Here is a 24,831-nt window from a genome sequence, read left to right as displayed (position 1 = left end):
TCAGTCAATATATTACAAAGCACTGTGTACTTACAATTTCTCATTTTGCCTTTCTACCCTGTAAATTCATCTATTTTCTCTGCTCTATGTAGAAACAGGAAATGTCTTTAACCTACAAAAATCATTCCCCTCTTAACTCCTGACCCAGCTGCTTCACTCCTTCCCCCTGCCAGGGACTTTTGCAATGATGACTCATGCAGGGAAAACAGACCTGTTTCTACATAGAGCTTAGAAGGATTCAGCTAGTCTGTGTTTAATCATTGATATCATAGACCTAATGGAAAACAGAAGAATTAGCTGGGTAGAAAGGCGAAATGAGCAATTGTAAGTACACAGTGATATGTAATATGATGCCAGGGAACAAGGGTTTTCCAAAACTGGAAAACCTCTTTTAGGAGGAAATGTGAGATTGCAGTTTTCCTGTGTAGATTTCTATTTCTTTACACTTAAGTTTCCTTTTCTATCATGGCTCTTGCTAGAGCTTTGGGTGCAGAACGGTGAAATCAAGTTTTAGCACTTTTGCTTGTTTGTACCCAATAGTATTAAAGCCTTTTTACACCACCTTTCTATTGCTATTAGTATATGTGACCGCTGGTTAATTTTAGTACCTGTAGTGTCAGAAATTACCCCCCTTAACCCTGGCAAGCCTTACAAATTTACAAAAAAAAGTTTTGGCCATTGAAGTTTTTGTTGATTCCAGCCCAGTGTATGGGCAAAAAAGGATGACCCTTAATCTATCACCAGGTTTTTGCAACCTCCACTGAGAGCATCATAATGTAGTAAAAGAGACCCTGATTCCAGTGATTTATCACTTAGTTTACTGGGTGCAGCAGTTGCGATACAATCAGAGTTTTTAGATGTAACATGAAGCAGAGCTGAGAAAGCTAACTCCGCCCACACCGGGCTCTGTACATTGTCCGTTGACAGTGAGTGGCTTATAAGAGGAGGGGCGGAGTCAGACCACTTATCAAATGGGCATCTAGTCCAGCACTGATAATCTGCTGATAAAACACTCAATGTATTGAAACAGCACGCAGCCTAATAAATTACACATCGCTGAAATCAGTGTCTCAGCCCCTACCTCGTACTGCCCTCAGATTACATAGCAAAAACCTGCTGATAGATTCTCTTTAATAGCACATTGGATAGATAGTAATGAATATTTCTACCATCATTTATTACTGTAGAAGAAAAAATGTTGAGAAGGTTCTTGTAATGACTTAAAAACCTTTCCATCCCCACCGTATAAAATCATATAGCAAAGTATAAGTGTTGGTAGCAGATCCCCACCACCGTTATTGGCAGAGAAGCCTGCAGATGAGGCTGTGTATGTTGTGGCTGAGCGGTGTCCGTCTGCCGTGCACACAGACATGTCATTATCATACTGTCACACTAGATTTCAGAAACTGTTAGGCTGCGTGCCCACGTAGCGTTTTTCAAGCGTTTTTGATGCGGAATTTTCGCAGTGGAAACGCTTGTAAAACGCTTGGTAACCCGCACCCCATGGTCCCCAATGGGATTCCGCAAGTTCTATGCACATGCTGCGGATTTTTCCGCAGCGTTTATGCTGCGTTCAAAAATCCGCAGCATGTCAATTAATTTTGCGTTTCCGCAAGCAGAATTGCCTTTGTCCAATGCATAAAAAACGCAAGGCAATTCCGCATGTGGAAAACGCGCGATAAACGCGTGCGGAATTCTGCATGCGTTTTTCCGGGAGAGGACTTGCAGAAATGAAGCAGAAATTTTCTGCTTCATTTCTGCAACGTGGGCACATAGCCTTAAAGAATTTATTTAAAGTTAAACTCCTCATCTCCTCTGTGGGCGTCTTTTGCTGCATACCCTGATGTTCAGTGCTGTACACTCTTTTTTGTGTTTTGTATTCCTCACCATGTGCATTTTGCTAAAGGAAAAAAAATCCATCTGAACTTGTGCATATCATTATACTTTCCTGCCAGCAGTTTATGGAAATGAGGGTTTCCTCTTCACATTTCTAATGCTGAAAGGACTGCTCCTGTCGTACATTTATTTAGTGGCTAAGAAATATAATGTAGAACAGTATCTAAAATGTTAAGCCGCTGGAAAAAATTTTTGGGGGATTAATTAGATGCTAACTAATAAGAATTGAAATTGTAATATGAATGCACAAATAATCTCAAAGGTGGAATATTGGCTGAAGCAGGCTTATTGTAGCACTTAGTGGTATACCATGAGGGCGCATTTCACAGACGGCGTCATCCATATATTTCTGGGCAAGGTGGGAATGGGTTCCATGTGTAAGATCTTGCCCCCTAAAAGGACATGTGAACACACACTGACAAGTAAACCCTGTGGGTACTTACAATGAAACTAGTGATCTAGCAGAGAATACCACAGTTTTAGTGGTTTTAACCCCATACCAACATGGCTATTTTCCATATTTGAGTCTTATTTTTTTCCTCCCCTTCTTCCAAGAGCCGTAACTTTTTCTATTTTGCCATCGACACAGCCATATGAGGGCTTGTTTTCTGCAGGAAGATTTGTACTTTTGAAGGACCCCCATTCATTTTATCATGTGATGTTCTAGAAAGTGTGAAAAAATTCCAAGTGCAGCAAAATTGAAAAAAGCACAATTCCGCAATAGTTTGTTTGGGTTCTCTATTTACAGCGTTAATTACACGTTAAAAAAATGGCCTGACAATATAAATCTTCAGGTCAGTATGATTTATGAAGATCCTTTTTTTATTTTTCAATTAAATAGTGGAATAAAAATCAATTCATTTAAAAAAAATCTATATATATTTTTTTGCTTATCACCATTTTCCAAGGCCCGTAACGTCTTTTTTTTTTGTTTGTTTGCTTGTTTTTTTTCTTTTTTGTTCTCTGAGATGACATTTTTATTGATTTCATTTTGGGGTAGAGATGAAGTTTTCATTGCCTCTTATTGCATTATTTCTTTGTTGCAGCAGGCAAAAATAACTTTTTTGTGTTTTTGACTTTTCTTTTCATTACAGTGTTTTCAAATCAATTCTTATATTTTGATAGATCAGACTTTTATCGACGCAGTGATACAACATTTTTTTTTATTGTTTTTTCTTTAGTTTTAATGGGGAAAAGGGTGGTGCTTTTGAATTCATATTTTTTTTTAACCCTCAACTGGTGAGGTGAGGTTTTTGTCACGCAACTGGTGATGTGGGGTTTCCTATACCCCAGTGTTTAGAAATGTCTTATTTTTACAGAAAATGCAAAGATCACGTTTGTTTTAATCATTTTCTTATTGGCGATTGATTACACAAGTATAACAAATTTTTGACACCCACAAATGGATGGAAGCTAGTGAGACACGTATCCTCACACCAGCATTTTTCAATGAATGGCAGCCGAACAAAAATTCCCTGGGGTGAGGCAAACCCCACCTCACCAGTTGAGGGTTTAAATATCTATTTTTACTCTTCACTGTATTTGTTAGTTCTCTTGGGTAACTTGAAGCTGCGATCATCCACATACTGTTGGATACCACCGTATTACTGTATATATTTTAAAAAATCATGATCTCTTATGAGCACCAGCTGGAAGCTAGCATTCACAGGAGTGCCGTGTTGACATGTACTGGGGTCTTCAGCAGACCCCTGGATGTCATGAAAACCCCTTAGCGTCCTGCGATTGCGTGACTGGGGCACCAATGGGTTCACAGAATGACGTGCCCCCCTGCTGGCGTGTTGTAAATGTCACAACCATCATCTGCTGGCAAAGTAGTCGATTCAGTTCCTGAGTGCTCATCCAAGTCAGGGAGCGGTCTTATAACGTACTTGGACATCATATGTCGTTAAGGGGTGAAAGGGAACCGGACAGCTGATAGATGCTGCCCTACTGGTGTCACTCAGAAGAGAAGAACAACGGTGCTGGACACTGGAGAGCAGCTCTAGAGGAGTATATTAATGCACTCACATTACATTACCTGCACACCCACACTTAATGAATAAAAAACTGAATGTGAGTGCCTCTTTAATGCAAACAGCCCTGTGTGTCACAGAAAAAAGCACTGAAAAATTTTGCAAGCCTGCGAAATGCTAAAAGATTGATGGCACTTTGCCTAATGAAGAGCATAGCACAGATCCTACATACAGGCATTTCAAATAGAATGATTCTGTGGGCTATTTACCAGTAGATATTAAAAGTAGATAGGTATTGTAGTCCTTTATCGGTAATTGCCGATTCTCCATAGCCCTCCTTTGGCTATTCACAACTCTTCTTCTCCTTTTTCCTGCTACTGTTTTTTGTCTGAAGCTTCGCTGTAAATATTGGCTTGTCTACACTATTTAAACTCTTTGCACTTCTAGATAGTAAATTAAAAGTTCTGTATTTTATGTAGACTAATGAACATAAGTTAAAGCCATAAACTGGCATGAGTGCAAAAGTGGTAAAAACTGATCACCAGTCTCTGCTTATTAAGATGTTCAAATACAAAATGAAGCAAAAAAGTTCAGTTTTGTTAAGCTTGGACTAATCGCTACAGGGCAGGGGCGCACAACCTTCTTTGGTACGAGGACCACGTTGTCAGATTGAACAAGGGCCATAAGAAAACATCATAAACATCACTGAATAAATGTCTTATAAGTGCTGGTTCCATTTTCAGGAATACATAAGAGCAGCCATCAGACCGTGTCAGGCGTATATGTGACCACATTGTTGAGGGCCGCACAAATGGCATTGAGGGCCTCGTGGTCCCTGGGCCGCAGGTTATGCACCCCTGCTATTTGGGGAACTGACAAAGTTTTTTTTGTTTTTGTTTTTCTTTTATTATTTTTTGGGGGAGGGGATTACATACTGTTTTTTTTTTTTTTCATTTCAGCCTTATGTGTCTGAGCCACCAATTGTAAGAGTCACCCGTGGGGATGTCTTTAGTGAAGTGGTTTGTTACTTCAATCATGTCACACACACTGTTCGCCTTTACAATGTTCAAGGTAAGTTTTCAGGACGCCTGCAGTCATTGATCTAAGATTGTTACTTGTCGTGTCAAGTGTTCTTACCTGTTTCATACAATTTACCTTTTCAATCTGTTTGCGGAATAATGTTCATTTACACTTATGGGTTTATGTAGATTTACCATCATAATAAGTACATAAGGGTGTTTAAAATGTAAGGGGAAAAGGTGGTAAGTTATGGAGATTCACATGTACATCCCAGTGCATAGATATGACTTGAAAAAAGAAAAAAAACTTAATTTCCTAGAAAAACAAAAGGGTCACCAAATATCTTTGATTATTTGGTGAAGTTTTTATAAATTGATCCTCTTGTATAAGAGAACTTCTATTATATGGTGTCTGTTGTATCATATCATCATCCCTTATAGGCCTTGAAGGGCAGTCTCCAGAATTAACTAATATTGTGGACATCCGAGGGGAATTCAATCGTGAGATTGTTATGAGGATAACATCAGATGTAAACAGCCAGAACAAGTTTTATTCTGATCTCAATGGATTCCAGGTAAGATTTTTTGTTTTCTGTAATTACAATTTTTGCAGAAAATTGAAATGATCAAAACTTTTGAAATTTGAATTCACCTGGTTTGGTCAATTTTTTTAAAATCAAACTTGTGGGAGATTTGCTTTGAATCTCAGGTGCTCCAATTGCCAAGAAAATATGTATAACACTCTGAGGTCTCTTAGGACTCTATCCAACCCCTTTCAATCTTTTTAATATAGATACAGACTTAAGTAAATGTCAGTGACTTCACCATAGAAACGGATGGTAACCCAGTAGTAACTAAGAGCCTATTTAATAACACAGTGCATTGACAGACTTTTCATTCTTTTTAAAATGTTGAAAAAAAAAAGGTCCAAAAATTATCCCTTTAAGTCACTGGCACAATCTGATGGTGTTGCTGTTAGAAGTGATACTGTGTTACAGTGATGATAAATGTGCCATATGTTCCATAACATCCTCTGCTTCCTCTTTTCTAACTCGTTTCCCGTAGGCAAAGGAGGCCAATTGTTATCTTTGTTTGATAGTATTACTGCCTGGACGGCTTGTGCCCGTGGTTGTGCTTCTGTTGCTGCTAATGGCACCCACGTTCTTAGCTTTGATCTAGGTTTTTGTTTTCTTTTATACTACCATATTCCTTGCTATTACCACTTTTTCTTGTACCAAATATTTCGTACAACACTATAATTATCTTTATTATTTTTACAATGTTTTAAACCCCAGTTATTCAAGGCTTACCAAAAAGGCATGAAAGGAACGCATATAAAGAAAGCAAAATGTGGCAGCAGGCTGCAGTATAGCTGTGGCGAGTACAGTGGTCAAATTAGACAAGTAAACCCGGTGTGCAAAATAAAAAATTGTTTGCGAAGCACACATTTTGTGGGATAGATAGTTGCAATTAAATATAAACTAGAATAAAAACAATGCCTAGAAATCTTACAGTAAGTAAATAGTAGCACACTTAACTAGGTACCCTTTTTTTTTTTAATCCAAACTTAAAAGCCATCCGACAGCAACCAGGTGTATCCAACCAGATTGGTGCTTAGTCTAGTAACTCACCTTGCTATGTGCCAGCAGGTTTCAAAATAGACAGGTGATGCACTAGACCTGGGCCAGACTGTTTTACACCTGCATATGGAAAGCTAAGTAGATAAAGGTGTGCACATTAAGGAGGCGGCCACATCGGATATGTAGCGAGTACAAAAAAATTGACGCAAAGCCAAAAACGTGGACAAGCACAGCTGTTAGTATAAGTGTAATATGTAGGTACATATACACACTGTGACTTAATAGACAAATATAGCCTAAAATAAAAACAATGCATTGAAATCCTAAAGTAACCAGTAACACATGTAAAAACTTAAGATTAACGTTTTAAAGGGAATCTGTCACCCCCCTGGCACTTATCTGACCTCTAATATGGGCATACAGGTGAGAGAAATGTAAATCTATTCATACCTGTATGCTTCATATTAGAGGTCTTGTTGCTGTGAAATGTCTTTTTATTCATTGAAGTTTCTGATGCGATCCCATCTTGGGGCCAGAAAGAAATCCCCGCCTCCTGTGGTAATTATAATTTTTCGCCCATCCCCTGAAGTTCCCGCTGCCAGATCCCGCACTTGCGCTCTTCACTTTTTACAGAATGCGCACCTGTACTATGTACTATGCAGTCATAGTATTGCAGGGATCTTGTGCGCGGGCGCCGAGAAGCCACAGTGACTCACCGGTGCCTGCAACAAGATCCCTGCAGTACTATGACCAAAGATGAAAGGAAGAAGTGCGCCTTCTGTAAAAAGTGAAGTATGCAGGCGTGAGATCTGGCCTCGGCAACTGCACGTCACAGGGAAAAATGGATTTCTGACCTGGATTTCACTTGAATTTTTCCACCTCCAAAACCAAAAAAAAATTTTGGTATTTCTCTTACAAATCAATGTTTTGTTATTTTGTTCTGAAATAGTTTCTAATCTACATTTTATGACAAATATTTGTCAGATTCAACCAAGACAAACGTTGAGCAAATTGCCTATCCAAGCAAACGTCTATCCAATGTGTACGATGGCTTACATTCAAGATGAGGCCAACCGATTAACGCTGCTCACAGCGCAGTCTCTGGGCATTGCCAGTTTAAGAAGCGGTGAGTTGATTGTCTTCTTCCATGCTTGCCTCTTCCTTACCTACAGTACATGACCTTTCTGCTGCTACATTGTTTGCCTTCATGCAGAGGTGTTGGCCGTAGGAATTTCTGATCTAATTAAACTGAGAGCCGAATGTTTATTCATTTAAAATGGATTTAATAAAATGGTTGAGACTAACAGCGGCGGGTCATAAACAATATCTGTCTGTGCAGCTGAATAGCAAAAACTTGCTCCCTTGTTAGAATCTCCAAAACCTCTCTATTGGTCGTGCGGGGACCATGTTTTGCTTTGTATTGATATTAGCATAGAGGACATAATTTGATAATGTTTGGCCACAAAATCTGTTTTAGAAGCCCTCTTACATTGTATTTTGTAGTATTAAGTGGCACATTGAGATTTACTTTTTATTTATTAATGTATGGATTTTAGTCTACTTTACAGAGATAATTTTTTTTATGTTTTACAATTTTTTCTCTGTGCTAAATCGTTTTCACCAAAAGATTGTAAAACCCTTTTTGCAAGGCCATGGCGGTTCAACTCCATGTAAACTTCCATTAAAATGTTTGTTTTCCTTTATATTTTTTTCAAGGCTGTGGAGTCGGTAAGCCAAACCTCCGACTCCTCAGTTTCCATGGCACTGACTCAACGACTCAGACTCCCTCATACATGGCTCATGTCTAAGTGATAAATTTACTCTAGTAAAATGGTAACATCAGGCTTTTAATCGTTATTATGATACAGTAATAAAGCCATTTAGATAGCTCATAAATAAATTTTGTGTTCTAAGAGGAAAAACAAACTAAAACATCAAGCATACAGAGACGACATATACTGGACTATTGATTTATGCATAGTTTATTGAAAGTTTAGATATGCGTTAAGAAGTACTTACCTTAATCCTGCTTTCCTGTTCACTCCAGCTGTTCTGAGATGAGTGCAGGCATTCCTTTCCTGTCCATGTACATAAACTGCAGCACGGATTCATCTCAGCTAAAAGTCTAGACCCTTAGATCAGGAATAGGACAGACATTTATAGGACATTTCATAACTTTACCAAATTCTTATGAAAAAATATTCCCCACAAACTGCATTGAACTACCCAATCAATTATATATTTTATGAGTCTGAGTCAGTCCATTTTATACTGACCCCGACTCCACCAAAATGGACACTGACTCAGACTCCATGACTCCGACTCCACAGCCCTGATTTTTTAAATCTCATCTTAGAGTAGGTGGTCTAACATTATTAGAACTATGAAACCGATGCAAACCTATTTTTGCTCATCAAATAATAAGTAATACGATATATAAATTTTTTTTTATTTCTATGTAACCCAAAATTCTACTAAGGAATATTGAAAGTTACCCTGCAAACAACAAACCCTCATTAAGCTTTGTTGATGGAAAAATTTAAAAAGTTATAACTTTTGGAAATTATTAAAAGGAACTTGTTAGGAGCTTTAGGGTTACCAAATTAATTACCTTGCTGTTTAGGGTAGTAGTAGGGTGTTTTACACATGTCTTTTAATGTTCAGTAGTTATGTATGCGAGGCTGGGCCGTTTCCTGGCTTCTGCTGTGATCCAATGCAGCATTCCCTGCTGAGGGCTAACGCCATGAGAGAGAGTGTTTGTCAGTCAATCACTTTCAACATAATAAGAGGTGAGCAGATGTCAATCTTGCTATTTCCAGGAGTGCAGAGGGTCAACGCACTCGAGTATCCATTTGTGGCCTGAAGGCTATTTTAGAACTTGTCTTTTATTATCCTTCTCTGCAAAGTAATTGACTTGGTGACACTAAAACTCCCAACTAGTCCTTTTAAAGGGACTGTCAGCACAGGATGACTGGCCTCGCCATGAAGCATTCATTTGAACAATCATTTAAATACACCTTCCCACCTGTCTGTTGTCATACTATCTCCACCCCCTCCATCATTATTATATGGCTTCTTAGAGCCAGAGAAGGGTGGAGATATATGGAAAACAAGCACTTGGGAAGGCTTCATTCAATGATTGGCCACGCCAGGATGCACCGAGTGCCTGTAGTTGGTTTGAACAGCCATTTTATGCGGACAGTCCCATTAAAGGGAATCTGTCGGCAGGTTTTTCCTACGTAGTCTGAGAGCAACATAATTTAGGAGCAGAGAGCCTGATTACAGCGATGTGTCATTATCTGGGCTGTGTTTTCCTATTTCAATACAATCAGTGTTTTATCAGCAGAAGATTATCATTAGAGGACAAAACTGGCCTTGTGCCTTCTAGTCCAACCCTGTCCCCAGCACTGATTAGCAGCTCTCTGTCACTATACAATGTACACTGAAAGCTGTGGTGTGACCGAGGTTATACACAGCTCAACAACTGACCTCTGCTAGATCTGCTGCACCCAGTAACTAAGTGATACATCATTGGAATCCTGGTCTATGTCCCTACATCATGCTGCTGTCAGATTATATAACAAGCTGCTGAAAGATACCCATTAAAAGAAAAGAAAATTTGTGTAAAAAATGTTAACATATTTGGGAGCCCTATGCCATGGTCACTTTTGACTTTAGAACTTAATGGATTCAACAGCCTAGATCATGGGTCACACAGTTGTAGTTACTTTTTAGGCAGATTATACTATACCATGCAAGAGAGGCAATGAAAGTCATTTTCCCCCTGCAAGTGCTTAATCTAGTAGAATGAGACATGTCTAAAGAGATGGAATAAATTGCTCTCTTTTTCTGATCCGCTTGCTTCTTCCCTTCTGTTGTAATTTTACAAATGCTCCAATGATTATTAAGCCTGACATCTGTATCTGTTTTATGGAGAAAATGAAAGCAGCGAAATGTTGAGCTGCAACTTAAATATAATGTTTCCAGACGTTTGATTTTTGAAACCATTGCCTCATTTTACACCCAAGGTCAACTGGAAGTATTCATGGACCGTCGCCTGATGCAGGATGATAACCGTGGTCTTGGGCAAGGGCTTCAAGATAACAAAATCACATTTAATTTATTCAGACTTCTTTTAGAGAAAAGGACTGGAGTAGATGAGGTATGTTAAATTCATGGTCAAAATTTCATTCTTCTCGGCAGAATTGCCTTATAATGTCAGCAGTAAAATGTGCAGCGGTGATGGCATCACTGAAGCGGGCACACACTGTCATATTACTCACCATCATATTACTCACCATCTGCTGACAAGCATGTGGCCAGTTTCCTTCAGTGATTTTTCAGAGTTACATTTATGATGTTTTTTTTTCCGTATATGGTCTCAGGTGATACAATCACTTTTGATAATGTCACTGTCCCCCTACTATGACCCCCTTGACCACCATATCCACTTCTTGTCTTTATGGACCTGCAATCATTTGTGGAATTATGTATGGGTTGTTGTCTGGTGTTGGCCATTACTTTAGAAACCATGTCTATCACAACCATGGCATGCTAATAAACTTTGAAGCTTTCCAAGCAGGACTAGTAAAAGGGATATAAACAACAATATTGGATATGAAGCTAAGGTGTAATAAGAAGTTAGCATGGCGTTGCCTCACCAGACGCATCATCATGAAGTTCTCTTACTTTACAATTTTCTTAAGCTTCCTACCACGTGTTAAGCATTTGTTGTTCCATATCTTTTCTATGTGTTTTACACATTCTGCTTGCACAAATTCAAATGTTACCATGATACAGTTCTAATTACGACTTGTCACCTTAGTGTACACCGATCAGTCATAACTTTAAAACTGCCTACTTATTATCGTATAGGTCCACAAAGTGCCCCAAAACAGCTCTGACCATAGAGGCATGGACACCACAAGACCTCTGAACCCATCTGGCAGTAGCTGCAGGGTTGTCTAGAGGGCAAACTGTTTTGGTGGGCGACACGGAGTGCTTCAGTAAATAGAAGAATGGTAATGGCCTCACTGATTCCACAGCACTTTACAGAAATTATCATCGTTGTCCCCATTGGGGCCCACAATCTAAATTCCCTATCAGTATGTCTTTGGACTGTGGGAGGAAACCCACACAAACACAGGGAGAACATACAAACTCCTTGCAGATGTTGTCCTTGGTGGGATTTAAACCCAGAACCCCAGCCCTGTAAAGCAACAATGCTAACCACTGAGCCACCGTGCTGCCCTGATGAATATAACATTTCAGTTTTCTACCCATTTTCTTTCAATAGGGTGAAGAAAAGTCAGTCAGCTTTCCATCTGTATTAAGTCATGTCACGTCATCTTTTTTAAACCATCCTGTAATCTCTATGGCCGTATTGGCTGATCTTGGTGCTCCTCCACTACTAGATGCCTTTTCTCCTCTCCAGTCTTCAATGCCTTGTGATGTGCACTTTGTCAATTTACGGACAATTCAGGCAAAGGTATGCGGTTTCATGTCACATATAAATCTAGTGTGTTTTTCCAACTGACATTTAAATTACTGAAGTTATCATTGCTCTTGATACATGTGTAAATGTTTTGTGACAAATTCATGGCTGCAGTGTTTTACAAGCTCTGTGCAAATATTACCACTTTCCTAACGATGTTGGATAAAAGTTTCCCCCATTCTACCCTTTTTTTTTTTCAACTTTTTAATATTTTGTTTATTGCTCATTGCCATGGTGACCAGCCACCTCTGGAGTCTAGCATTGGTGGCTGAACATACACAACACTTCCAAACTCTTTCCTACTGATCATTTAAGCACTGCACTGAAACTAACTGGTATCACTGGAGCACGATTAGCTTCTGATCCTTCAGTTCCCCTGTACGGTCAGTGTTGCAGAGGCAATTCTGCTGGCCTGAACTGTCCCTCAAGCACCATGTGACCAGACCAGTCTATCAGCCTCTTCCAATTATAAACACCTCACATGAGAAAGCTGCTTTTTCATTAAAGGGAAATGGTGGACTGATCTGGTCACGTGTCCATCTATCAGCAGTCATTTTGACAGAAGTGCTGGTCACTTGGTGAAGAAAGCTGCACTAACAAAAACTGGCTTATCCCCTTTAACCCATTCACAATATTGAAGTCATGATGACCTACAGGTCAGCCAGCTATGGCAAACCTGTTACACCATGCTATCAGTATAGCACTCACAGGTATAATGCATTAGTGCACGATAATTTGTTTTCCAAGAGTCAAATAACGCTCCTTCCCTCCCGAGTCTCGCCACGTGGCTAAGCAGTACTGTACAGCCACATATTTGGGATATTGCCATGTTCAGCTGAAATTGTGTGATTAAATTTTGGTGCCATTTTTACCCATTTCTCTGTGTGAAAATGTAATCTAAAACAAAATTTTAGTGGTAAAATGTAATTATTTTTTCTTCACTGCCCAATGGTATAAAATTCTGTGACACACCTGCGATGTCAATATGATCACTGCACCCTTAGATGAGTTCATTGAGAGGTGTAGTTTGTAACATGGGGTCACTTATGGGGGATTCTGCTGTTCTGGCACCTCAGGGGCTCTTCTAGTGAGCCATGGCACCCGCAAACCATAACAAAATCTGCACTATAATATGGCGCTCCTTCCCTTCTAAGCCTGAAAAGTAGTTCCCGATTACATGTAGGGTATTAGCACACTCAGGAGAAATTGCACAAAAAACTAAGAGATCCATTTTTTCCTATTAGCCCTTATACAAATTAAAAACTTGGGACTAAAACATTTTAGTGGTACAAATTTTAATTATTATTTCTTCATCACCCAATGGAATAAAATTCTGTGAGGCACATATGGTGTCAACATTCTCACTAATCCCCTAGATGAATTAATTGGGGGTGTAGTTTGTAAAATGGGGTCACTTATGCGGGGGTTCTGCTGTTCTGGCACCTCAGGGGCTCTGCGAATGTGACATGGCACCCTCAAACCATTCCAGCAAAATCTGAACTCCAATATGGCGCCTCTTCCCTTCTGAGCTCTTCACTGTATCTGAAAAGTAGTCTTTGACCACATATGCAGTATTGGTATACTCAGAAGAAATTGTGTAACAAATTGTACTGTTTATTTCCTCTTAGCCCTTTTGAAAATTAAAAACTTGTGGCCAAAGCAACATTTTAGTGGAAAAAATAATTTTCAATTTACTCAGTCTAATGTTATACAATTCTGTGAATCACCTGAAGGTTAAAAATACTCGGTACACTCCTAGATTAATTCCTCGAGAGGTGTAGTTTCCAAAATTGGGTCACTTGTGGGCGTTTCTGCTGTTTTAACATGTCAGGGGCTCTTCAAATGTAACATAGCATCTGCAATCTATTCCAGCCATAATTGAGCTCCCTTCTGAGCCCTGCTGTGTGCCCAAACAGTAGTTTTCCACCACATATGGGAGGAGAAATTTCGCAACAAATCGAACAACCATTTTCTCCTGTTACCCTTGTGAAAATTAAAAATTTCGGGTAAAACCAACATTTTTGCGGGAAAAAAGTATTTTTTTCAATTTCACTCCTCAACGTTATAAAATTTTGTGAAGCACTTGTGTGTTCAAGGTGCTTACCACACATCTAGAGTCTTTCCTTGAATGATGTAGTTTCCAAAATGGAGTTGCTTGTGTGGGGTTTTCATTGTTTAGGCACATCAGGGGCTCTGCAGATGCAACATGGCTTCCACTATCTATTCAAGCCACTCCGCCGTCCCCCAGTAAGCTATCTTCGGATTATAAGACGCACCCCCATTTTCCTCCCAAATATGGAGGAAATAAAGTGCGTCGTCTTATCTGAAAAATACAGTATTTTTTTTTAACCATTTGGCTTCTGCAACCTCTGCTTCTTTGAACATGGCAGACTGCAGAATGGATTTCTGTGAATCTGTCAGGTGTCTGAATCCCTTAAAATTCTGGAAAGTATAATGCACCACGTTTCTACCTGTGTCTAACCTTGAGGTATACTGAATATGATCTCCTCTTGGCATTTACTGCTTCAATTGGAAGAATCCTATACATTTATACTGCTGTTACCCAAGAGCATAAAGTACTTATGATATGTCTGTACAAGAATAACAAGCAAACTAGATTTACTAGATAGCTACAGGTATAAACACCATTTCACAGAAATCTATAAAGCAAAAGTATATTGTATATTCTAGATCCTTGAAGGAATAGTTGCTTCCTTTTGACTGAAAAAATAGATATAAACTCTTAGGCTAGATTTAGACGTTGTAGATTTGCTGGAGAAATTTCTGCAACTGAAAATCTGAGTGTGGCTGTTTCTACAGGAGGCACTTTCATTTCTGCACATCCCATTCAAATTAATAGAACAGTCAAAGAAATTTCTTCAGCAATATACCTGCGAATATACTCTTGCAACCTTTTAATATATTACATCTTTCTACATAAAGAGCTTAATGTTGAGGTGAGTCCGAGAAAAACATCAGCTGATGTTGGAGCGATGACTCTGTTGTAGATGACGACGATGAAAGGGAACATTTTCCTATTGAATTTTTAAATAGCTTAACCCCATCAGGCATGCCAAGTCATTGCCTTAGACTTAAGGTGGTCAGCATTATTACGTTGTTGAGAAACTTGAATACAAAACGAGGACTCTGCAATGGTACACGATTAGTTGTAACATCATTGAATAGAAATGTTCTTGAGGCAGAGATTTTAACAAGATCAGCTGAAGGGTGATAAGGCATACAGAGAGATTTCCACGCGATCTGCCCTGGGCAATTCACTTTTTGAATTGACTAACGTCTCTGTAATCTTCTAAATTTTATTTTTGTTTTCCATAATGCCATTTACTAATTTATTAGATATGACAACTTTGTTGTTTATCGTGTAAAAAGGCTGAAAGTAAATAGACATGGGTAATTTGAGTTAGTTTTTATTATGTAGAGCACACTTTTCTAGTTTCTGAAACTTATTTGTTTCAGAACTCGGGCCGCTAGTACAATAATATGTTGATGACTGTTCATGGCCTGAAAAAAAAAAAACAGCCATATTTACCAACGCTGGTCAGAAAACTGATTCACTTACAGGATGAAAAAAAATAGGAGAAATAGGAGTTTGTGGCTAAAATACAAAAACGTATTGTTTACAAGTGAAAAAACAATTAAGGAACATATACAAAGACAGACACCAGTGATTCTGGTAACCAAGAAAAGGCATAATTAAGGTGCATACAATTTATTACAAAAAATTAAGTGTAAACATGTACCATAGTATGGTGCATACAATTTACTTAAATAATGAGAAAAGTTCAGGTGTGAATGTGCACCAATTGAGTATATTTGAACCACCAAATTTAACTGCTCCCAGTATATAAATGAATATTTTACGGTTATAACAGGTATGTATGGTAGAAAGGAAGAATGAGCCTCAACATAAAAAAGAAAGAAATGGTCACAACAATCAAAAAGCCATTAAGTTTCCCACAAATTCTGCATGGCAAACACACAAACAGGATGCAGCAGCGCCTTTGATATAAGTGGAAGCAGCTCAATGGCAAAATACAGATGAATCAATCACTCTCAACCTCTCAGTTCATGGAGGGGATGGTTTCCTAGTATTAGAAATGCACACAGATAACGCTTGTATAGGGCACTGATCACACACATGTACTGCAGTGTCTGGTTTACAGCCTATTAGTGACGCCCATATTATTAGATTCTGCATGCTGCCCAGCACTATATAAGTATACCCCACAGGGACAAACACCCTGGTTCACAAGGCCAACATTAATGGGCCCGGCTGCATCTTCCATAGAAATTAAGCATGTGCAGTAAAAGATATATAATATACTTGAGGTATTGGTCAATATTTTGGCCAAAATACACAAGCTCGCAACCCACGTCAAGGGTCCTCATTGGTTTGCGATTCCCTCCACCAAAATCAACAGCAAAAACAGAGCTGCTTTGTTTTTTGAATTTTTTGTGTCCTTTTGATTTTACGGTTTATGGTCTGCTATCTACAGGTGCCGTCAAAACATTCAGTGTGCCATTTATAGAATCCTAAAAAGTGAATGAAGGCACCAGCGAGGAATAGAAACAAAAGAACTGTTCAATCGCTCACATGATCTGTGACCTAGTCTATTGCTGCATTATTGGATGCAAATATTTCACTTGTCATGAACGACTTTTCAATTACAGAACCCTGCAGCATCCAAAATTTCTAGTGTATGGGCCACCCTTAGGCCATAAGTGAAAAGTTATATGGATAGTGGACAACCACTATATAACTAGGCAAGAGTCAGGCAGTTGGTACCGTCTTTCTGTTGAGCTAAATGGGTGTGTGATATTCATATCCTTGTTTCTCAAACTAAATATTTAGACATCTGGCTTCATAACTTTCATGTATTTTATTTTTTCCTGGTTCAGACGTATCACTTCTTTCTATATTTTCCCCTAGAGTATTTTGATCTCATGAATATAGAGCGCCTTCATTACACAGTCACTTATTGTTCTTTGTTCGCTTTAGGTGGGACCTTCCGAAGAGGCAGCTCTCATTCTTCACAGGAAAGGATTTGACTGCAAGTTTGCAAATAAAGACCTTGGGCTATACTGTTCTACATCTCAGGGAAAGGTACGGTAATAGCCAAATGAGAACGAGCATTTTATCTGTATTTCACATAAGCATATGATGGGTGTACTGTTGGCATGTGTGAGCACTCCAGCTGTTGTAGAACATTGACTGATGCCCTTTCAGGTATGGCTGGGCACAGTATTTACAGTATGGTTGATACAAATGAGCTAAAAATCTGCCGCCTACCCAAATCTTGAGATGTTTCTGGGCTTCTCCTTTTAAGAGGTTGCCATCTGACAGACTTGTTTATGCTCCTTCTTTCCCGGGGTACTGCACAGAACATTTTTAGATGCAAATGGGTCTAGAAGGAACATTTTGTTACAATCTGGAACGGCAACAATAAATAACTCTGATTTAATGTCTGGAATATGTACAAGTAACCTGAGAAACACCTAAAGAAATTTCCACACACATGAATAAATTAAAATCTGTTGGTAGGAATGTATTGGTAAAACAGATGCATACGGAATATTTTATTTTTGTACTGTGTAGGAGCCTTCATAGTTCCAAAGCAATACTACTAACAAGTATAGCTATTAGGTATTTGTTATTTAATTCACACATGTGATGTGATGTAAAAAAAAATTACATTCAGGCGGTCCGTGTGAATGTTAGGACCCAGTGGTGGGGGCCAACCTCTATTCAGGTATACTAAAAAATGCCATCTATAACAGATTATTCATGTATTCATTTTTGATGAATGTATTTTAGAGTTTTCTTTTTCTTTGTTTTGAAATTTGGGATTAAATGATTCATTCAGAAGTGGAACATTCAGACTCCTAATAACATTGTGTCATGTGGGAAAAACCGTGACAAGCACAGTTGGCTCGTTTCTGATTTCCACCTATATATCCTATAGTGTGGCATCCCATGCTCAGGGTCTAGCAAAGAACTTGCTAGAAAAGATTGAACCCTTTTGTTAGTATGCAATTATAAAATGTGACCACTATGAGGACCACTAGTTTCTCCAGTGAGGACATCTAATTTCCTGGGGAATTTAGCTCCTGGGCCAGTTGTATGGGCTGGTTCCTCATCATAAACAAACAATTTATTTACTTTTCCAAAATGTCTATCTTGTCTGACACTGGTCAGATACAATAGGTATTTACCAGAGATAAAAATATCTAATCTATTAGAGTAGTCAAGGGGTTAAAGACTCCCATTACCTAGTCAGTTGATCCCATCAGTTTGGTCAGAGCTGTCAGCCATTTAATTTGTATTGAGGACCGGACTCTGAGAATTGCATCACTGACCACTGAGCATCTTTGCTTTTTCTCGTAAGGGGAAGGTGTCTTGGAGATTGGACATCCCTCAATGAAAATTTCCAATGTCTCTAATAACAGAATAGATTATAGAAAATACTGCAGTGCTGATTGCAAATAACAATTTGCATCCCGTGAATCACCCTGACCAAATGGAGAGAAAAAAAAAAGTTAATTCTGTATGCGTGCAGTATATATACTGTATATATACACATATATGTGTGTGTGTTTATATATGTACAATATTTTATGTATTGACGCACTTTTTTTTCATCCAAATTTAGGGGGAAAATGGGGGTGCGAGTGAGCGGGAGTCCCAGGAGGCAGGGTCTCTGCTGCAGGAAGCTGTCAATGGAAGGAGTGGGACAATGCTGCTGGCCTCTTGCTGGCAGAAGGGGGTTTTCAGCGATTTGAGTTGGCTGCGGGCCCCGGGATTTCAGAAAATGTTGGCGGAGTCCCCACACTTCCCATCATTTTCACTGCAGTGGACTTCGGGAAAATGGGCACTGGAGGAGGCGCATGCGCAGGTTGAGATCTAGGGAACAGGGATCTCAGTCTGCGCATGCGCCGCCTCCGGCTGCTATTTTCCCAAAGTCCACCACAGTGAAAATGATGGGAAGTGCAGGGACTCTGCTGACATTTTCTAAAAGCCCAGAGCCCGCCGAACAACCCCTTCTCTCATCCTGGGGCCCGCAGCATCGCCCCACGCCTGCTGCCTGCTTCCTGGGACCCTGCTCCACTGCAGCCACCCCACCTTCTCCCCGGTAAGATTGCCTAAAAGCAGACTATAAGACGCACCACCATTTTATTTAAAAAAAAAAAAAAGTTTTGTATTTTTCTCCCCAAAATTTGTGGTGCGTCTTATTGTCTGATGTGTCTTTACAGTCCACAAAATACGGTATATATAATGTGCCAGTTGATGAACCTTTTGTTTTATGTATTTTTTTCCATTTACAGATGCAAGTTCATGGACTTTTTGGTGGATTTAAAGTTGAAAGTCTAAAATCATCCACATTATCCTTAATGCACTCCCCTTCAGACGCTCGGAACTTAAGTACAATCAACATGAGCCCCATGGAGATTAGCACATTTCGTATAAAACTGAGGTGAATGTTGCTACACGTGACGACGACATCTCCTGTGTTTTACATGCAATAAAGAAGCACATTGTTGTACCAACTACTGGACACTGTGAGGATTTGCGTCCAGCATTCTCCATTGACAACACCTCCAATGGAAGCCATGCTCCTTCATCTTCCATAAAGTAGAATTTGAGTAAAGCATCGTTTCTGTATTCTCAGGTTTAATGGATCAATAATTTGCTTTCTTGTCTAATTTATGCATCCACTACTGCAACTGAAGAAAAATGCTTTACAAAATGTGTTCCTCATGAAGCTCTTGATTTGCAGCTGGTGCCAAATACCCATGACAATTGACAAGTTGAGAAGTTTATGTAACATGAAAGGTGGGAATGGTCTGGAACCTATAGCGACCGCAAGACTGTCCCTATTGATTGCCGAGAGTTGCAGCTCATTTTTGCTTTTCTTTATTATTATACCTTTAAGTAGGCCTCAAACTTCCTTTTTTATATATAAAAAGCTATAATTATCTAAATGAAAGAAAACTGATCATCAAAGTACGTTTCATTATGACGTATAATATAACGGGAAAATTTACATCCTATGGTAGAAGGGTGAAAGGAAAAAAAAAAAAGGTTTGGTTTTGATTTCTTTTTCTGCATTTGGTATAACTGCTGCTATGTAGTTTATAGACATTTGGTCAGTGACCAAAGCTGGCCATGGGATTAAGATTACTGTTGACTGTATGCTATTTTGTCCCTTGGCCCCTTAACATGCCCGTCTATATTAGCGAAGCAAACATTATTATATTTCAGTTTTCACAGTTGAATAAGAAGCTGTCATACACTTGGTGCCACATGTCTCCTGAGGAAGCAGAGGATTGGGCAAGTAAATTTTAATCAGGCAAGCACTGTACAAGATCTAATTAAAATTTGTGTGACTTGCTAACAAAATCTTAAGTCTATGGCCATCTTAAAGCGGATCTGTCGCACTGCGGACAATCTGTTCTAGAGCAGGACATGCATAGAAATATATGAAGCGGTCACGTTCGAGTCGGGAGACCTGCTGGCCAGTCCGTGCATTGTGGTCCCGGTCTCTTTCCGATTTGTATTGTCATCTGACTGCACCCTAACTTGTATTTTTTAATTTACAGTGGATCTGTCACTTTTTCCAAAAATTACTAAATATCCCTAAGCTTCCCTGATTCTGATGCTCTTTTCCTTTTTGCACTGGATCACTCCTTTGCAGACATATTCACATTTGTTGCTTCTTGAGCACAGTATATGAAATCTCTGATTGTAGATCAACTGATCTTTTCTTTAGAGTCTTCTCCGGGCATCCTTTTCCACTGCTCCCTCCCAGATGCTGCAAATCTCGGCTTGGCAGCTGATCTAGCAGTGTGGTGAGACGATGCCATGCTGTGATTGGCAGTGCCTGGGAGGGAGGGGTGAAAGCGTACGCATCCTTGATAGACTGAAGAAACACCCATTTGAACTACAAGTAACAGATCCTCTTTAAATCCTTTACCCTCTGTGCTTAAGTGTCCAGAAGATGGCCTCACTCAACAAAGGTTATCCAGGATTAAAAGAAGATGGCTCTTTTCTTCCAAAAAACAGTGCCAAGCTTAATCAGATTGTGGATGATTTTGCAGCTTGGTTCTGTTCACTTCAAAAGGTCTAAGGTGCAATATTAAACACAAGCCATAGACAATTGTTTTTTGTTTGTTTTTTTTTGGATAGTATCTTTTAAATGTGCATAAAGGAAATCTTATCAATTGTTGTGTGACCACCACCCAAAACTCAACATGACAGATCCTCTTTAAAACAGTTACGCTTATGTTGATCATCATGGCTTAAGCTAAATACCAGTTTATAGCTGCTGTACTTCGATGTGTGTCAAGAATCCGAATATTTTCCATTGAATATTTTCACTATTTTGATCCTGTAATTTTACCGATGCATTTGTGTATCATCCAGCTCGCATCACTTTCCTTTATTTTCCGTTCAGTTGACAAACTGATCTGGTTAACTGTCCAGAGATATTTTTTTTCTATTGTCAGTTTTGCGTTATGTGCAATTATTCCATTGCTTTTTAACACGGAGGTGATTAAGAGAATCACAGAATCCAGGTGTCTTCTTCCTAAATGAACATATTGAAGCGAAAATATGTGCCTTATTTTTTTACACTTCTTAAACTTTTTATGGACTATTGCATTTTTTTGAGGGGTTTGTTTCTATTTGAACTGTATTCTGTACGTTTTGTTTGGCATAATCCACAGCCGCCAGCAATGCTCTGAAGAGTCTTTTTGTAGACTGAATGTGTGCCTGCGTTACCATGAACTTTGTGATTTGCTGAATGTACAAACACCTTCCGGATACAGGCAAATCTCACTTTTTTCAGAATTCACAAGTACCAATTGTTAAGCCAAGAAACTCTTGCATTCCTCTGCTAATCACTTGCTGACCTTATGAAATGTGTTGACGTGTCATCTAGGGCAGGTTAAAGGAATTCATGTTTTGTTTTTTGTTTTCTCTTTTTAAACCAAAAATTTGTGGCATGTGTTGCACAAAGCATGCCAGTATGTTTAATTTCTTAGACCCAAGCAAATTATATCCTACGTTATTGTGTCCCACAATTGCGCTTTCTTTCTTTTTTTTGAGGTGGGTCATGCTGTGGTTAATATTATCTTATTTAATGGAGCACCAAAAAGTGTTTTGTAATTCTAAGGCTCTGTCCATATTAGTGTATAGAATCTACGGAATACGACTGATCCATCATGATTTTTTTAATGGATGCTAATGGATCGCATTAATTGCTGAGGTAGTCCAGCGAAGAAAAATGGTAAACCTAATTAACCCATTATAAGTCACTTTGTCGATGTATGATTTGTTGGTTTTGCACGTGTGGTCTTTTTTTAAAACCAAAAACCTTTTTCATAGCATGCTTATATATTTCATTTTATAACACTTTGCAAAGTTTAGTAACTGGTAAAATCCTAATGATGTGTGCACATCACAGCAACTGTAGAGCAAAGTGATATGAAGTGCTGTATACTGCTTCTGCTCTTCTGTTGTGAAACAATTGGAAAATTACACTTCACTTATTGTTTTGTAAATTGACCTGTTCATTACATTTGTCTGCAATATTTGTGTTTAAAGGGAACCGGTCACCAGGTTTGACCGATATGAGATACGGCCACCATCTTCCATAAACAGAATTCTATAATGCAGCCCCCAATCCGACCTGTCAGACAAGAAAAAGACGTTTTATTAAACTCACCAGGGGACAGTCCGGTCCGAGGGGTGTTGCTGGTATTGGTCAGGCGCATCCCTTCTTGCGATGCCGTCCTCCTTCTTGCTTTGTGTGGATGATGCGTCCCATAAGTCATCCACACAGTGTCCTGGGATCACACTCCTGCGCAGGCGTACTTCTCTGCCCTGACTAGGGCAAAGTAAAGTTCTGCAGTGCGCATGCGCTGGGGCTCTTTGACCTTTCCCGGCGCCTGCGCACTGTAGTACTTTGCCCTGTCGAGGGCAGAGCAGAGAAGTACACCTGTGCAGGAGCACGAAGTCGGTGAGACTATGTGGATGACGTGCGGGACACGTCATCCACACGAAGCAAGAATGGAGACCCAGGACCAGCGACACCGGTGAAAATAAAATGTCTCGTCTTGCAGGTCAGATCGGGGGCTTATATATAGCATTTTAGAATGCTGTGTATGAAGTCTGAAAGATGGTGGCCATATCTCGTTATTGGTCAAACCTAGCGACAGGTTTGCTTTAAGCTAATAGAGTAAAAGTCTATTACTTGACTTTTGCACTTTTTGTAAATCCCAGATTGTCCCAACTCTGAAGTGTTAAATGTAGTCTGGCCTCGTAGAAGGGGAATTGGAGTCCAAAATTGTAGGAGTGGAGCGATTTGGTGGATTAAGTTGGAGCACCTTTTCATTTGCTTTTGTTTTTTGTTTTTTTAATTTTGCTGCTATATCACTCATTCCTACTCTGTGCCATAAATGCCTCAAACACCGTTAAATGTTTGTACTATGAGTTAATGTGCTCCGGGAAAATAATATTTCTCCTTGTACCAGTATTCCATCGGGTGTGCTGAAAACAAATACTTTCTTGACTTGTTTGCTCCAAGGTGTTTTTATTTATTTTTTGTCATATTGAGATGAAACACATTCGGGTCTTATGGACTCCAGAGATGTCTGAATTGCTTTTCAAGTTGGATTTGCATTCATCGCGAAGTCCTCAAATATTAAATTCCCAGCCTCAGATTTGTGTAATAGTATACTTGTGGATATTTCAGTTAATTCAATTTTACGCTTATAGAAAGAGTTGCTGCTTTATTCAACTCTACTTTCTGCATTACTTGAGCTTGATGTGAACCTGTGCTATAAGAGCGGCAGAGCTGTATTGAGGGATGCCCAATACGTATAGATAATTTCATCAGATATAATGGATTATATAATAAATATTGACGCTCCCACAAAATTGTTGCTTCCATGCGTGTGGGGTGATGCAATTTATCTTCACCGTCATACCGGCGAAGAACTCAATTTGTATCTTCTAGAGGTAATTGTATAGAGAAAATACCAAGTATTAATGGGTTGATTGAAATTGGAGCGCCTTTTCAAATATCACTGCTCATCCATAGTTTATTAAAAACATGATTGAGCAAAATACTGAAACGTGATTTATCTTCTTCTTCTGCTTTTGTTTTTGTTTTTTTTTAATAAAAAATAATCCAGTTCTCTTCTGGCATTTTGTCTCCCACAAATAAAGTATTAAGGATATTTTGTTTTCTTAGGAGAATCTACCAATAATTTGATCTCATGCTGTATTATCCGATTGTATAATTTCTGTGTTCATTTATTGAAATTGAATTGATTAAAAACTTTTGATATTTTCTCTAATGATTTTTAAATTGGGAGATGTGAAATATTAAATGACCTTTTAATAAACTGTGTTTTTATTTATGTATACACAAGTCAAAAATGTGCTTTTCATATCGCTTGCATTTAATACAATTTGACAATTAGATAGGGGTTAAATTAAATTTTCAAACAGTGATTTCCATTTATTTTTCCCTGTTTTTTACGAATTCTCTTAGGGTGCTTGAACCCTCGAACAGTCTAACACTTACACGATATACTGCATTATGTAAAAGTACACACTTTGGGAGGATCATAGTAAAAGAAGTAGAAGCAAAATGCATATAAATTCAACATGGCCCACCATATAATGAAAGAAACAGAGAGCCTAGTGTAATTAGAAGCAGGATTATAAATGAGGACCATAATGATAAATATATTTTTAAAAGATCCCAATGATCATATCTTAGGGTCTCTGCTCCTGAGCTTGCATCAAACACTGAGACCCGTCATATGTCAGGAAGGGTTTA

At 38.9% G+C, this 24,831-nt stretch overlaps 1 protein-coding gene across 1 annotated transcript in view; it reads left to right on the top strand.

Annotated features, from left to right (window-relative positions):
- MAN2A1 (mannosidase alpha class 2A member 1) overlaps positions 1-24,391 on the top strand; it is a 165,178-nt gene extending 140,787 nt beyond the window's left edge. The window contains exons 16-22 of the mRNA XM_073677488.1: positions 4,829-4,940; positions 5,330-5,463; positions 7,453-7,594; positions 10,497-10,630; positions 11,765-11,956; positions 16,983-17,087; positions 19,307-24,391. Of these exons, the coding sequence (XP_073533589.1) occupies positions 4,829-4,940; positions 5,330-5,463; positions 7,453-7,594; positions 10,497-10,630; positions 11,765-11,956; positions 16,983-17,087; positions 19,307-19,459 (972 nt within the window). The 3' untranslated portion in view covers positions 19,460-24,391. The remainder of the gene's footprint in view (positions 1-4,828; positions 4,941-5,329; positions 5,464-7,452; positions 7,595-10,496; positions 10,631-11,764; positions 11,957-16,982; positions 17,088-19,306) is intronic.
- Positions 24,392-24,831: the final 440 nt, after the last annotated feature.

The sequence above is a fragment of the Phyllobates terribilis genome, unplaced genomic scaffold (assembly GCF_046119375.1).
Source record: "Phyllobates terribilis strain yellow unplaced genomic scaffold, ASM4611937v1 Scaffold_1__5_contigs__length_1240528914, whole genome shotgun sequence".
NCBI classification, from domain to species: Eukaryota; Metazoa; Chordata; class Amphibia; order Anura; family Dendrobatidae; genus Phyllobates; species Phyllobates terribilis.
The sequence above is the reverse complement of the archived record's forward strand: the minus strand, read 5'-3'. Positions and strand labels throughout refer to the sequence as shown.